The 16,211-nt window shown below is 39.7% G+C and overlaps 2 protein-coding genes and 1 long non-coding RNA gene across 3 annotated transcripts; 1 reads left to right on the top strand and 2 right to left on the bottom strand.

Moving 5' to 3' along the window:
- Positions 1–463: 463 nt before the first annotated feature.
- LOC146455045 (uncharacterized) lies at positions 464–3,901 on the top strand. The gene is made up of 2 exons (XR_014859105.1): positions 464–1,515; positions 3,014–3,901. It is a non-coding gene; the product is annotated as an uncharacterized LOC146455045 (long non-coding RNA).
- Positions 3,902–4,983: 1,082 nt separating this feature from the next.
- LOC146455044 (BTB and MATH domain-containing protein 36-like) lies at positions 4,984–7,232 on the bottom strand. The gene has a single exon (XM_085094763.1). It carries the CDS (start codon positions 6,673–6,675, stop codon positions 5,722–5,724), a length of 954 nt encoding a protein of 317 aa, XP_084950889.1. The 5' UTR covers positions 6,676–7,232; the 3' UTR covers positions 4,984–5,721.
- A 349-nt stretch (positions 7,233–7,581) lies between these two features.
- Positions 7,582–13,495, bottom strand: LOC146455043 (BTB and MATH domain-containing protein 36-like). Its single transcript, XM_085094764.1, has 3 exons — positions 13,474–13,495; positions 13,141–13,256; positions 7,582–10,141 (listed from the first exon to the last, which is right to left on the bottom strand). Exon 3 carries the CDS (start codon positions 9,753–9,755, stop codon positions 8,859–8,861), a length of 897 nt encoding a protein of 298 aa, XP_084950890.1. The 5' UTR covers positions 9,756–10,141; positions 13,141–13,256; positions 13,474–13,495; the 3' UTR covers positions 7,582–8,858.
- Positions 13,496–16,211: the final 2,716 nt, after the last annotated feature.

The raw sequence follows: 16,211 nt of genomic DNA, 5'->3' as shown, positions 1-16,211 counted from the left end.
GCTCGGTTCACACGCAATCGATCATTCAGGATTTCATCCACAGACTCAAAAGATAGATTGAACTTACTACTTTAGTATTTGATATTACCTACAGACTGACTCAAAACTGAGTAGAACAGAACCACATTACTACATGAACTAACGACACAGTTTCTCGGAAATGAAGGAGAAACGAATTTAACGAAGGGCTTTGTTTTTGTCGGGGAGAGGGTGTGTTAAGGCCTGTTCCAAACGTCGTGCACTATACTGCCGTGCCGAACTTAAAATTAGTTTGACCCGGCAGTGACTTCAAACCTCGAATTTAATACAGTCGCGCCAAATTCTAAAATACAGAAAATATAGAAAACGACAAAATTAACCCAAAACACATTAAAATAATTTATGAATTTAGTTCGGCACGGCAATAGCACGCTGTTTGAAACCAAGTCGCCGGCTACTGCCGTGCGGCACGATAAGGCCTGCCGTGTTATTGCCGTGCTGATAGTCGTGTCGAACTTAATTCAGACTGCCGAACTAAATGGTTTCAAACGTCGTGCTACTGCCGTGTTTAAGTCGAATTAAATTCTTGAATTAAGTTCGGCACGGCAGTAGCGCGACGTTTGGAACAAGCCTTACATGGAGCAAAAACGCTGAAATATCGTGTGAAATCACGCTTGCTGGTGAAAAACGCGGCCTGTACTTTCTTGAATAAATCCCGGAGAGGCGTTTCTTAACACCAGCTTTTCTTATAAAGGGGCGTTTTGTTTTGTTTTGTTTTGTTTTGTTTTCGGCTCTCTTGAAAGTGAAAACTTATCTCGTTGGTCTAAAGAATTAAATATTTCATCCCGCTTTCGATGAAGCTTTCTTCTTTACACCCTTCCTAATTAAGGAGATGAGGTACAGAACAGTGATTCTTGCCTTTTCCTGATTCTGTCGTTGATATCGATTATTTATGGTAGAAATTCACTGGGCTGTAAGACCAACTCCCAAATCAGTGAAGACTTAATTAAACTCCAATAATCATTTACAAATATCTAAGAGCAAAACGAATTTCACTGGTCAACTTAACTGATGAAAATGGCGTACTCAGCCGAAATGCGCGACAAACCAGCAGTGCACCTGTTCGGTATTGGTGACCATGCTTAGTTACGGCTTGACTGTATCAGAAGTAATAATTTTTAAAAATAAATGGTTGGTTTTATCAACAGAGTGGAGAAATTAATTTGGCCACTGTAACGGGATTCGGGTGCTGATGTCGTTTCGAGCATAAACCCTTCGGCAGCGTAGGGTTAGTTAACGTTGCAATCGTCGGCACCCGAATCTCTTTACGGTGGCCAATTTACCTTTAGTTATCAACTCTGTTTATAAAAACAAACATTTGTTTCTACTCCCCACCGACGCAGCACCACAGTTTCTTCAGAAACAAAACCCCTTATCCATTTGTTATTCTAAAATAAACCGGTGTTTAATTTCCCCGCGATTTTAAGAAAGATTCGACAGCATGGATGAGTGGAGACGGGAAATCCAGACAGCCAGGTAACAATTTATCCCAAATTTCAGTGATATCTGAACCACTAATAAATACTTTGCGGATCGGCCTAAAAGGTCAGTATGTCCTGTTGTTATGGGCCGGACACTCGGTCACGTTTTTCGTATATTCGATTCTCTACACAGTACTCTGAGACCTTCGACAGAAGCTTACAACGGCGAGGCGATGATCACAGTTGTAATTATATTATAACTAAGGAGAGAGGGGAAAATACAAAGGTCTGTTCTCACCAACTTCAGTTCACTCTTTCCGGCTCAGCTCCATGAAGTGAATGTTAATATGCTAATATTTTTTATCGCCGTCTTCAAAACAAAGATAAATATTATGACTGATGGAGTTTCGCACTCATTTACATGAGCAAAGTACGTGATCTGCTCTCAGGATCGTCTTGCCTACAGCACGTCTGAAAACCACCGAAAATTTCTAATTGATGTTTAATTATCGCTTTGAAACAAGATATCTGCAAAGTCATGCTATTATGAGGCCGTATTCTCTGAGGACGTGCAATTTTGGGACTATTTTGGATACTATAATTTTAAATATTCGTTCAAGTCCTGGCTTGAGATTTAACACAATACACCAACGTGATGTCAGTATCAAATCTAGAAAACCAAATAATTAAGAACTTATTTCTTAAAATAACTCAGTCTTTTCTATTGCGATTTGTGACGGAGAAGCGCACGTTTTTCGTTTCCGTTTTCGTTTTAGGTTTTCGTTTTTCGTTTTTCGTTATCGGGAGCAAAATGGGATACATTTTTGGCTATTTCTAAACCGGAGTAAGTTAAACAACAACAAAAAAGATGATTATTTTCCAGTAAAAGCCCCAAACAACCTGTCTTTTGAATGTCTATACGCGGAAGCTGAATAAAACCCGGAAGATAATGGCTCGGTCAATTCCAAGCGTGACCATCCCCAGCCCTCCCCTCCCCCCGTTCTCGTATAGCATCTTTTTAAAAAACAGGTACGCATTCGTTTCGATCATTCAAACTGATCTTGGACCTTCACTTAAAATAACATGTAGTGAGACTTATTTCAAAATTAACTCTGATCGAGGTAAAGAAGGGAAAGAACAGAATAGTGAAAGCCTCGAACCCGAAACGCTTGCTTCATTTCAGTCTAATCATTACCGCTACACCTGATGAAGACTAGCTTAGTCTCCTTTATTTTCGCGGGACTTAAATTTCGCGAAAATTTTCTCGGCACATTTCGCGAGTCTCTATGATTTCGCGATCGCGGAGAAAAATTGTGTTTGTAGGGAATTTAAAACCGCTTAATTGGCGATTAAGTTACTTTATTTTTTCTTTTTTACAAAAATTGTACGTTAATCAACAAGCGAAACAAAACCAATATGTTGTCCCTTAGCGGCAGCTGTATTCCTCTAAAAGTCAGTCTTACAGTAATGAAAAAAGTCTTCTTGTTCTTCCGAGCGAGTCATTATCGAGTATCGTTACTGATGAAAACTATCGTCGATCCCTATTGATTCAGGGAGGTCTGGAAATTCCTGTTGACAGAGGTGATATTTGAAATGGACGATACCGTAAGGAACAGGGCAATAATGGAAAGATACAAGACACTCGTAACTAGACACTACAAGGAGCCGGTACAGGATTGTCAATTTGACGACTGTACAAAGGATGTATTGGAGGAACTGTGCAAAGATGATGACTCAGATGCCGCGAAGAAGAACTTGAGGCGAATCTTCACACTGATTAATATCTAAAGTTGATAGATGATAGCTCCTTGAACTAACACCTTGTGTTAAAAATTGTTCAGGACCCTTGAAAACACAAATACATGATTTTTCTATGTCGATTAAATTTCGCGAGATCAAAGTTCGCGGTCTTTATTTTTCGCGGGTCTTTAAGTTCGCGAATTTTTTTAAAATCGCTAATTTAAGAACCCGCGAAAGTGCCGAGGATTGTAATTTTTAATATATTTATAAAGAGTTGCTCATCACAATAAACGAAAACTAACCGTTTTTGAATCACTGCTTAACCCTAAATACTGTCGATCTGTACTAAACCTAGGTCCTTATCGATTGTGCTAGTATAATTTTTGGCATAATTTGTAAAACCGAGCATAATTTTTGCACTTTTTTTAAGTTTAAAGTAGCACTGCTATCATAATCGGCATATTTTTAGTTTTTTTTTTTAAGGTATCATTACGGGAGTCATGACATACTTGGTCTCTAATATTGATTATTTTCAAGTTCTGTCCATGGTTCAGTTCATTTTCATTTGTCTTGGGGACGGGGAAGAAGGTTACCGCAATTAATACTGTCATTCGTCGTCTAGAGGACTGAGCACACCGGATTTCGTCGGTCCCAGTTCCCGCTTTAACGGGCAACAAAATGGCGTCGAGCACCTTACAGTGACGAGAAGAAGAACAGCGCCTGATAGACCAGAACCTGCTCAAATTGCTAAAGATCGGAATATATGAAATGTGATACTAACATGAAGGCATCCTCTCTTGGTTGAGTTCATCAGAGCAAGTGTGTAACTCAAAATGAAGAAAATATCATGTTTTTTAACAACAAGTAGATAAGTTTGCATTTGTTTTGTGGTAAGAAAAGTAGCTTAAATTTCAAAAACGAACATAATTTTGATCATTATTTGGGAAAAAAAATCGGGCACTGCTAGTAGCATAATATGCGACTTTTACTAGCACAATCCATAAAGGCCTCACTAAGCCCCAGTGATGTTTCTTGCCTTACCTGGAGCTCTCTTCACTCCGTTGTCTGCCTAATAAATACTACATTGCTCCTGCTACATTGTGTAAACCTCATTAAGTGTCCAAAGTCAATTTGAGATATGGAAAAGTGTGTTAACCCCGCTGGGGGGGGGGGGGGGTGGGGTTCCCCTTCGAAAAACGAGGACTGAACTGAAGTAGCCTGTGAGAGAAGAAAGCTTGAGGAAGTACAGTATAAAAAAACACTCGCGTAGCTGAAATATATTGTAAAAACTGTCAGGTTATCTAAAGCTGTACCAAACCTATGCACACAACCAGTCTGATTAGTTCTGGTTGGCGGAATTTTTCAGTCTTGACCGCGAATACAGGCGGATCTTTTGCAAGACCGGGGCCTTGCTTTTTGGCGGGAAAAATATGTCATTCACCGGCGTAGATCGGTCTGTATTGGGAAAAGCTATGTCCTCTGTCTTGAATACGACCGTACCCAACACCTCGGGCCCAGTTTTTCCAGATACGAGCCTACAGTCGGTAAATAACACACGGTATCTGTCATGAGAGCTTCAGGTAAGATGTGGGCCCTCTCTTAAACGCTCGATTTGCTCATTTTTGTGATATATCTCTGAGGGCTTTGGTTTTGGTTTAAAAAAAAAAACAAGCTCCTGGGCCCCTCCCCTAGACCCACCGCTTCTAAGGGATGCTTTTCATGACTCCGTCATGCTCTCAAGGATCAGCAAGCATGAAAGTGACACAAACTAATTCACGGTACATCGATCGTGTAAGGGTTCTAGTGCCCGTATTTAATAAAGGTAGACTTTATTACTTACAACTGATTACAATACTGTTATAAACTCAGAGTCTAACTTAGATCGCGGCTTAAGATTATCAGTGGGCCTTCAAATCTGTTTTTAATATAAGTGGTTTTTTTTTTTAGTAGATAAATAGTTTTCTAGTCTGGGATGCAAGCCTTCTTGTTTCTGTCGGCAGCAGACAATGTTCAAATATGACTGTTGGAAAAATTGAAAATGGCTTAGTCTTAACTGTCTTTTAATAACTGACCCATTAAGGTCATGGCATAAACAAAGAAAACTCGATTTAAAAAACTGTAATGAAAAGCTATGGGCGCTGTTCTGCCGGCTACCTGCTGAGTGTATCCGAATAAATCAGTCTAATAACTTATGAGTCCTGTCCTTCTGTTTCTAGCACTTTAACTCAGTTCGTTGTATATAAACAAGGTCTTACAGTATCGTATGCAACTATTTAATACACATGAAAGTTCATAATGTGATAAAAATGCTCAAGATAGATACATGAAACACAAAATTGTTTAGACGTCATTCCTCGGTAAAAATGTCAGATAACCATCGAGCTATAATTGACTCAAGTCATCTATACATGATATATTATTCTGAATTCTAAATTATCATGGTCAGCTTGCAAAATTCTCGGGAAACTAAAATTAAACAGACTACTGACAATAAGTACAATTTGAGAACTGAAACAAAAGTTTAACGCTGTACTGCCGAATTCATGTCATTTGCATGACGCATAATGGCTTGCAGATCAGTGTACAGTTCTGACAGAGGATTATAAAGCCTCTCCAAATAACCACCTGATTCACTAATGCATTCTAATTTGTCATCAGTGGAATCGGAATAATAGGAGTAGAATGAACTATGACGAGACTTGGTAACAAAAAATTCAAGAATAGTTACAACATTCTCAAACTTTTTCACCGCATTTGAAGCACGAGATTTGACCTCTTGAGATGCCCCATCTAGCTCTCCTACTTTCCTCTTGAATGCGGACTCTAACTCTTGCACATCCCTTTCTCTGGCACTCAGCTCCTGTTCCATCTTTTTAATCTTTCCCTCGACTATCCTACGATAGTTGGTAAGGTTGATTTTCTTGTATATATCGTGATTTTTCAGGTCAGTGAAGCTGACGCTTTGTGCCTTGTTGATGCAGGCCGTTTCAAGAGTCTCCAATCCATAGTACTGTGCGATCTCAAGGAGGTTCAGGCAACAGCGTCTCCAGGGATTTAGTTGTCGAGGTCCAGAGTAGTAAACGTCGGGTTGCGGCTGTCCGGGCTTTTCAAGGGAGTCAATCAGATAGTCCTCACATTTCTCAGTGAGTTTCTTCATCATGTATTCTCTGGCGAGATCTAGCAGGAACAAGCAGTTGTTTTCATCTATCTGTTTTGAGGAACTTGGATAAATCACAAGCAGCAGCTCTTTTATCTCGCTTGCTTTCTTCCCTGGAAGAGGGACTTGTCTGGCGGTTTTCTCTCTGAAGTCTGCAGTAAACATTCGTGAGAACACAGGCGACCATATTCCAAGGATACTGCGATGGACATAAAACCTGTTTCCTTCCACAAGAAGAACAACATCGCTGAATTCCCAAGGCCTAGAGAAGTCAATAAGATTTTTGGCTGCAGCTTGTTTGGCCATTATTTGAGACATCTTTTCTTAATACGTACAAAACAAGAAGATCAAAGATGCATTCTTCTGGTGGGTGTGTATTGTACTGACTTCTCGGAAGTCAGTAAACTCTTCCGGGATTTCTCGGAAACTTTTGACAAACAAGTTCTGTTTATTAACTGATCATGAGGCAGCCAATAGGCTTTGTCTCAAATTCTTTGCTCTTCTCTGAACTGGAACCTTTACGGACCGGTGGACGTAAAGGACTTCCGTTCACATAAAATCAGCCTACATGCTGTACATAACTGAAAACCAGTCCAGATGGGGTTCCCGTATAGGGAGTACTCTAGGCTCCGCCCGAGAAATGGTACCTTTTCCAGGGTGGGCTAGAGGTCAGTATAAAAGGGTAAGGATTTCACGATGAAGTTAAAGCATGGATAAAGGTAGGGAGGTTGTCATTTAGGTCTTTAAAAGGGACTTTCACTGAATATGTCTAGTAGACCCAATGGAAAGAGATGCAGATTAACAAAAATTGTCAGATAGTTACGAACATGAAGATATCGAAAGACTTCCGAATGTTTCCGATGGTGTTGACTATCATTTTTTGGCTAACTGTTACTATTATTAAATCCATATTCTCTTAATTAAATAGCTGTTGTTTAAGTCATCACCCAACATTTCCAAATTCCAATTCGACCTGGAACGCACGGACACCTTTGAACGAGCTCCGAGAGCTCTTTGGTGCTTCGTGGGTAAATGAATTACATTTACACTGTTTAACAATCTCCTTAGCAGCTACGACGACTACAGCTTACAGTACGTCAAAACAAACCAAGGGATTTAATAAGCCAAACACTGGTTTGAACGTTATGAAACACAGCCAGTGAGACCGGAAGGATCTAAAATTCGCCAATGTAAAAATCCTGGGAATAGCGTATATAGGCTGCAAGCAAACGCCTATAGTTCACTTCCGCAAAGTCACGTGTGAACGCAATTGTCAACGATGACATACAGATACCTTTCTATACGTTTTCTTGAGGGGATCCGACAGGTAATATTAGCGCCGATGCTTTTCACCACCTGCTTGTACCCGGGTGATTAACAACAGAGTAATGAGAGAAAGACCTTTATTCAGTCCTAGCAAAAAAACTTTATTCCGAATAATGAATCATCAGTATGCCGAATAACTTGCTGTCTCCATTGTAAACTACCTGAGCGAGGCCAACGCAGTCCTAAGAGAGAATTTGCGATTGTATAAACGCGATAAATGCTCCAGACTGTTTTGAAACTTTTACGCTGGTATAAAGGCTATAAATTTATAATAATAAAATTATGAATACACGGAGTATTGCATTAATATAGACTACAGAATGCCTCCAAGTATAGTTCACTGAGTTCCTTTAACCGCATTCTTTGAGTTCATACGCAGTTACCTCAGTGCACAATAGCTACTTATACTGAGGATCTAATTGAAACTTTGAAATACGTATCGAGCTACCTGATTAAAGGATGCTGTACGAGTTTTTTAAGGGCAAATGAGTTTGAAATCTTAGCAAATGCATAAGCGAAGCAAATCTGTGACAATTTTACAACATTTTGCACGACAACTGCTGCTTCTTGTTGCTTCTTTATTTGGCAAATTGTACCTAGCATTGCATGTAACTCTTGTAAAACTAGTACCATTATATTCAGCGTCTGTTGCTGCATGTCTGATAGACCTCTTACAACCACCGGAAAGGAAACAGTGATTGTTATGATCCTAAAAGATCACAACTTGCTCCTGATTTGAGCACTCAGCTACCTCAGTCGACACAGTCTTCTCTTTGGAACAAATGAATAAAGCCGAAAACAACCCATGACTTTGCCGATTTTTGCCATCACCATTAGACAAAATAAAAAAGAAATTGCTTAAAGCCTACATGTTTTATGTACCTGCCCTGGAAGGTTTTGCTTTTGTTGTTAGTGATATTTACTGAGACAATCGCTTAGTCTTAGTTTGTTAAGTAGTTCTTTTGATGTGCAGCTGCTAATTTTGAAAGCTGTAGATAAATGTAGTTATATAATTAATAAAAGCTATCTTGCATTCCAAACTCTCCTTCGCTTATGTTGTGTTGTGTTTTGTAAATCAGGCATAAAAGAAATAAGAATTGACTGGCGCTGAAATAAATGTCCCAAGTCAAGATGACTGTAGGCGTTTCAGTTCGGTATAGAGAGCTGACAGTGGATCATAGAGTTTCTTTAACTACCCATCTGAATGTTTTAATTCTGACTAATTTCTCATGTAGGGGATCCGTATAACTGCTATAAACGGGAACCCGCTGAACTGGGGGAGACTTGCCTGGAGTGATAAATTCCAGAATTTGTATAACATTCTCAAACTTCCTGAGGGCACTGGAAGCATAAGATTTGAGTCTTTTATTTGCGGACTCTAGGTCTTGTATTTTATTCTTGTGTGCTTGTTCACCTCTCAATACTTCATTCTTCTTGGCATTCAGCTCCTGTACCTTGCCATTCAACTGTTCTTCCATCTTTTTAATCTTACCCTCGAATATTTTTCGATAGTTGGGAAGGCTGATTTTCTCGTACGTCTCGTGATTTCTTAGCTCGTAGAAGCTAATGTTTTGTATCTTTTCTGTGCACACAACTTGCAACCTCTCCAGCCCATATTCCTGTGCGATGTCAAGGAACTCTAAACACAAATAGCAAGAATAAGTTGGAAAATTAAAGGAAATATTCGGCTCGGGATTTTCAAGGCAGCGTATTAAGTAGTCCTCACACTTCTCAGTGAGCTTCGCCATCATGTACTCTCTACCAAGGCTCAGCAAGAACAAGAAGTTGCTTTGGTCGATTTGCTTCGAGGAAGTAGGGTAAATCATCAACAACATTTCTTGGATTTCGTTAGCTTTCTTCCCTGGTAGTTCGACTTCCTTAGAGGCCTTCTCTCTGAATTCTGCAGTAAACATTCGTCTGAATACATCGGACCACATCATTAGGATATTGCGATGAACGTGGAAGGTGGAACTCTCAACTAACAGGACACAATCACTGAGATCCCATGGCTTGGAAAAGACGAGCAAATTACTCGTTGATGCTTTTTTGGTGGGCTCTTGTTCGTTGGCCATACCTTAGGCTGGTTAACACGCACAAGAAGAGAAGATCAAAGATAGGATTCTTCGGCTGGGTGTGATTTGCATTCGTTTCTGGGAAGGCCGATTAAACTCTTCCGGGAATTCTGGGAAACTTTGACAAACAACGGAGAGGCCTTCAGATTTCATTAACACCTAGACTTGAATGATTACGTAATGACATCTTTTCAGGTGAAATTAGCCTTCGTTGACTGTACAAAACTTAAGTCTAGGCCGGATGAAGTCGCAAATTTTTTCAAGTCAAAATGCTGACTTGTCCATTTCCGAGTTGCTCAGTGAGAATCTCATTATGAAAGAAAGCTTATATTGTCGAGTTGCCATCCCCATTGTTTCCTTCATTTACCTCGTCCGACCGTACTCGGCTAAGAACAATAAAAAAAGTAACTTAATCATTCGAGTTTCTTTATTTCCACAAACCAATTTACAACATTAATGCAAAGAACAGGGATTAGAAAACTCTAGCTAGACCGGGCTTCTTTGGTCTTCTAGCTGGGGGAGTAATGACGTCACATGACGACAGCATTACATTACGATTTCGAAATGGTCGCAATCAGTTTGATCTGTTATATCTACAATTGTGGACAAAACTCGTAAGAAAACGGAACGCGGCCAACAAAAAACAATTATTATAGGTGCGGTTACACTGGCCATTTTACCCTTGGGTAAATCGCTCTTGCCCACGGGAAACAACTTTTTGTGTGTAACCGACATTCCCAGAGTGAAATTGCCTTGGGGAAATTTCCATGGATACGTCAAAAAGAACAAAATAATTTCCCATGACAGTTCCAGAGGTAAGGTCCATGTGTTATGGAGAACCCAAAGCGGCTCAACCAATCACGAGAAAGTGAAATGTACGAAACACTAGAAATCACGTGATGTTTACGTGCTGTGCGCCAAATCCTACCCGCTACTGCGGTTGGTTTTCAGAGCGTTTCTGTAAGTAATTTTTATACGTTTAAATGTGTTTCAAATGTAGAAGGGAGCTTTATAAACTCGTTTTGAAAGCTACAGATTTCTTGTACAAATTCATGGCAGCATTTAATTGCTGTAGGTTTCGCTAGTCCCATCATTAATCCACAAGATCGGTAGGCAAGCATTTACCTTTTACTAAACGCCATAAACTAACAGCTACTCGCTTGTCGACGGGAAAAGCCTCTCGCATCCTGGTGTTTTGACGTTGAGATAAATTCAAAAGTGCCTCGAGACACGCGAAAGTTCTCTTTCCACCAGTGGTCCAGATTCCTTTCGTTCAAAAGTCGCTGAAACCAATTTTGTGGTCGCGGAAACGCCTAAGCTCGTCTACGTTGGCTAACGACGATTTGACGTCTTCTTAAATAAAAAAGTAAAAAGTACAATCTCTGGAAAAAGAGTATTTGTTGTTGGCGTCGACGTTCTCTTCTTAAAATAATTTGCTGAACTACTTAATCTATTCGAAGTGGAAGTTGTAATAAAAGCAGCAGAATTACCGAAAACATTTCACGGTTCGTGTCATCCATGTTTGCATTTATCAATGTTTCCTGCTAAATCGGGAAAAAGCTTTACTGTTCCCCTCGGGCAATTTATCAGCGTGTAACCGCAAGCATGAAATCGATCAAAACCCAGAGTAAACCCAACCCAAGCTATTTACCCGAGGGGAGCTTTGGGTAAGAGCTGTAGTGTAACCGCAACTTATTTACTATAATTCCTCCCCTCGGAATTCTACAACATTTACTTCTCCTTCCCCCCCCCCCCCCCCCCCACTCCCTCACCCTATACAAAGTTGATTTGGGAAGTGCTGATTGGGCAACTGTTCGTGAACCACAAAACAACATTGAGTCGGGGGAAATATGGTTGTTTGATTGTATACTAGTAAAAACGCTTGGCAGGGTACGTCAGTTCTTGACAGTTTGTCCACGATTGTAGCTTGGATCTCTGTTTTTTTTTTTTTTTTTCACAAACTGTAGATATTGACCAAAATGGACTTAAAACTGCTCAAAATGACCCATAGAACACTAAAATGATCTAAAAATAAGAAAGTTGTCGTAAGAAAGTTAATATTTGCCTATTGAAAACAGGAATATTCCAATGATCTGAAATGATGTCAAAATTTTGTTGCCATAGTAACATCAAATTAAAAGAACATTGACTTACTCCATCTAATTGTTCCCGAATAATTTTCTGGGTGATTCACAAGGTTTGGTGGCGCTTAGTCACATATTAAAATTGTTACAAACGTCCAAACTTCGCGAAGGCAGAATCCACCCCTCTCCGGTAGAGAGAGGGTTAATTTGCAAAATCACAGGAAAACTGTCAAAGAATTACCGTGTAGCACGAAACTTTTGCGAGAGTTTTATTTTGCAGATTGGCGATTTTTTGTGGTTTGCGGGAACAAGTCAGTTTTGCAGTTCTAGATGTCTGAAATTTCTGCTTGGAACTAATTTTTTGCGACGCTCTGTTCAAGCAGCAGAACATTTAAGTGGAAGAAACCTTAATATTTTCAACTTTTTTTGTACGGTGTGTTAAGTCACAGTTCACTCTACTTACTGAACAACAACAAAACAAAACAAAAAGCCTACCCCTACCATGCACAACTGAACACTGCTTCATCAATACGGTTTAATAATACAGACTACCAAATGTATCTAAGCTCCGTGGTTTCTTTTTCCAATGGAAAATCATCTTAATGTTCTTGTTCAAGTCCAATTGACTGAAGCCGAAGTTAATTTTTGCGGCGTTTTATTCTGCGGGCTTTTTTTTCTACGGGAACGAATTTTTGCAGATCGAGGTCAATCCGCAAAATCCGCAAAAATTAAAACCCGCAAAATTTCCATGCTACACGGTAGGAGTACCATTAAAGATTTACAAAGGACAACTAACTGGTACTAGATACTGCTGCGCTGCTAGGGTTAACCACAGTGCTTCTATTTTGTCGAAAATGAAGCTACTCTGAACAACAAAACCAACAAAAACGAAAGAAAGAAACAACAAAAGAAAGAAAATTAATTTGCTGCAGCAAAGTGAGGTTGTAGCAAATTATTATATGGCTAAGGTTAGTGGCCGATATAACCCCGTTCTCTGATTGGCTAGGAGCGAGATCAGAGCCATTGCGCACCCGTAATGCCCACGGGCTGATTACGGATTATGCGGTTAGGCTTGAATTGAAATGCTTTTTTTTTTTTTTTCTTAAAAAGAAAGCCATATAATAAAAAACTTAATAACCTCGACCGTTCGATCGTCAGTTATGGGAAAAATTTCAAACCTCGGCCTCGCTTTCGCTAGGTCAATAAGTACGGTAAGGCCTCAGTGTGAGATTTTCCTGTAACGACCTCACTCTCGGTTATTTAAAAGTAGTTAATAATACGCAAACACATGCCCAACTTACATGACAACATAAGCAAGTGACAATTTGCACAGGATATCCAAAGAGCTGCTTGGCTTCAGTGAGATCGGAACTTGACAGCCAGTTAGAACTAATTGACTAATTGACGGTGACAGCATCTATGAAAACAGGAGAAACAAAGCCAAAAATATGTCGTTCGGAATTGGATCATTTCCTTCAATAGTAAACAGAAACTAAAATATGGAACACGCGGTGGTAAAACAATTTCCTCATTACTCGTTGCCACGTGGACTGACTTCACACCCGCAAAAACGTAATCACGAGTTGACAGCCTGACTTTCAGATTACATTTCCTGAAATGAAACTTAAGCTTACATGCTGAAAAGGGTCGGACGAAATCCTGCATTCTTGTCTGTGTTAATTTTGTTCGTTATAGCTCTCCACAGTCGTATAACCGAAAAAACAAAGGTCAATATACGCCGAAGAATTACCAGGTAAGTAGCCGGTCAAATCCATAAGCCCTTTTACGCAAATTGGCTGCCATTTTGAACTGGAGCCAATACAGGCGCGAAATGCAGTCTTTGTTGAATTGAACAAATTCTTTAACAGGCAGATGAACTCGAAATTTGCATGATGATATTCTTGGTGAAAGAATTCCGATCCGCTACTCACTATGGCACGATAAATTTCTGCTACATTTAGAATTTATGTTCCGGAGAATTTCCAAAATGTCTGGCTTGAGAGCCACTCTCCAAATCACAAAAACCACATTACAAAAAGTCCCTTGCAATTTGACTAGTTCCAGTTCCTACTCGTTTTTAACAATCTTTGTACGGGAATTTGATCCTTGTGCTTGTGCTTATGCTTGTTTCACGGTGAAGTAAGCATTCTTATGCTTGCGCTTGTTCTTGCGTCTGTCCCGTGCGTCGCTAGTAAAACAAAAAGCCACTGAAACACTCTCAATGAAAACAACAACAACAACAACGCGAAACAACAAGGCCAGTCATGACGAAAGGGTTCGCGGAGCCAACTACCATTGCCTCTCCGAGGACTTTTCAAAGCTCAGAGAAATTTTGAATCTCTGTTTAAAACCAGCGTGTTTTTTTAAGAGTTTACGTCGTCAAAGCGGGAGGAAAGTTTTCAGAAAAAATAAAAAAAAGAATAAGACATCGCGTCTTTTATAATCTTTGGTCACGTTAAAAATACACTGTAAAACTTGAATATACCGAAACGACAGTTCGCTGTACGAGCATGGTTTTCAGTGGCCGCCATATTGAAGTTTAATCGTGACGAACGACTGACGAGGCTTGTATATAGCGGAATATATTTCTTATTTATTTATTTATTTATTTATTTATTTATTTATTACAGTTTATGACACATAAACAAAGAAAAAAAAACAGGGTATTGGAGATTGTTTTCGTTTCTCTTTGTTTTTTTTTCCTTCTGCTATATCATTCTCATTTTTTTCTACTCTACTTAGTTACTTTTCTTATCAATTTACTTCCTTTAAAGGGGCTCAGTATTAGTTTTACTAGAGGTGCCCCTCTACTGTCCTCTCCCCTACATGAATTGTATTTTTGAGCTGCGTGTTAGTCTGTTTTTTTAATACCTCCAGTATTAACGGTAACAGTAAGATAAATTAAAAAAATGTCAAATGTCTAAAAGAGTCCCATGTACAGCGAACCACCACAAATTAACAACTATATTACGAATGTTCTAAGGATATCATGATAAGAACGCAAACAAAAGTTAATAACGTGTGTTACTCAGAGAAGAGAAGTTTGCTATGACAAAATTGGTAATTTCGTTTTAGGACAGCGGACTCTGTCATCTGATGTTGTCAATCAATCAATTAATCAATCAATCAATCAAACAATCAAACAATCATGCCTGTATAATTCTGTGTAAACGTAATAACTTGTGTTACTGGGTCGTTATCCGTCTGGATACTACAAGCTTGAAAAAGACATCCTTCATGGCCGGAGCCTCCCAGGGGTAACCCGTGACTATATGAATCGAAATACCCACCATCCCGGGAGAATGTTCTCCTTCATACAGAGATTTCAATACAATGGTCACAGTTTAGGATTTCAGAATGGTCTCAGGCTCCAAAGTCTCTTCAGTGTAATAAACAAGGAAGGTTGACAGAAAAGTACAAGTGAAAGCTGAGGAACAAAATCTTTTTGAAGAGCCTTCATTGACTAGGAATTAAACTCGAATCAAAGTTCACGTTAACCCAGGATTAGCTTAATTAATCGAGCTTTGAACAACTACAATCGTCGAAAAAAATCTTGGGAAGATCCCAAAGTTCTACTTCGATTCGACCTTCCTCCCCTCCCCTGTTTTAATGTTGAGCTTCAAAAGTGAATCTTTACGCGTATATGAATTGTGGGGAATCCAACATTGAACAGGGGGGCAGGGGGAAGGGGAACCGACAAACAAAGGCCTTAACATTCGAAAGTAATAAATGTGCCGATGTCTTTATTTCATACCCACTTTCTGTTGCCTTGTTGAGTAACCTTCCCAAAACATTTTGTCGTTGATTGTAGGCCTAGGGCTGAAAATGGGTTAGAAGAGGGTCTGAAGGAGGGTACTGAAAAATTACAATTTGTGGTCTGAAATAGCGTCAGGGTTAAGAGAACCGAACCGCACACCTCACGAAAAATTCTGAGGCGTTACGCTCCCCCCCCCCCCTCCCCCTCACCCGATCGGGATTATAGCACTTACAAGGGTACGCTCGACACCTCCAAATTTTATAAATTCAGCTATGATGGACCCTTTCCTTTTCATTTCAACTGGACTTGTTTCGCCTTATGATGTTATATTTTTTTATGCGGCTTTTCTTTTAATTGCTAAAATCATCATCTGTACGAAATGTTTGAAGTTTCTCCTACAAATTAATAACTGCGGTTCTACCGCAGCCTAGCCTGCACGGAACCACCCGTTCCCTGAGAAATAAATACACCGTGCATTAGCGAAGTCTATGGTGGTGCAATTTCCATGAAAATATAGAACAAAGTACAACGCTAAAACAAAAGGGTTAGTCCACATGAATTGTAATAGGGCATACTGCGGCGTCGGCCACAAAAGAACCAGTGGACTAAGACATT

The sequence above is a fragment of the Pavona decussata genome, unplaced genomic scaffold (genome assembly GCF_977016875.1).
Source record: "Pavona decussata unplaced genomic scaffold, jaPavDecu1.1 SCAFFOLD_286, whole genome shotgun sequence".
Lineage (NCBI taxonomy): Eukaryota > Metazoa > Cnidaria > Anthozoa > Scleractinia > Agariciidae > Pavona > Pavona decussata.
The sequence above is the reverse complement of the archived record's forward strand: the minus strand, read 5'-3'. Positions and strand labels throughout refer to the sequence as shown.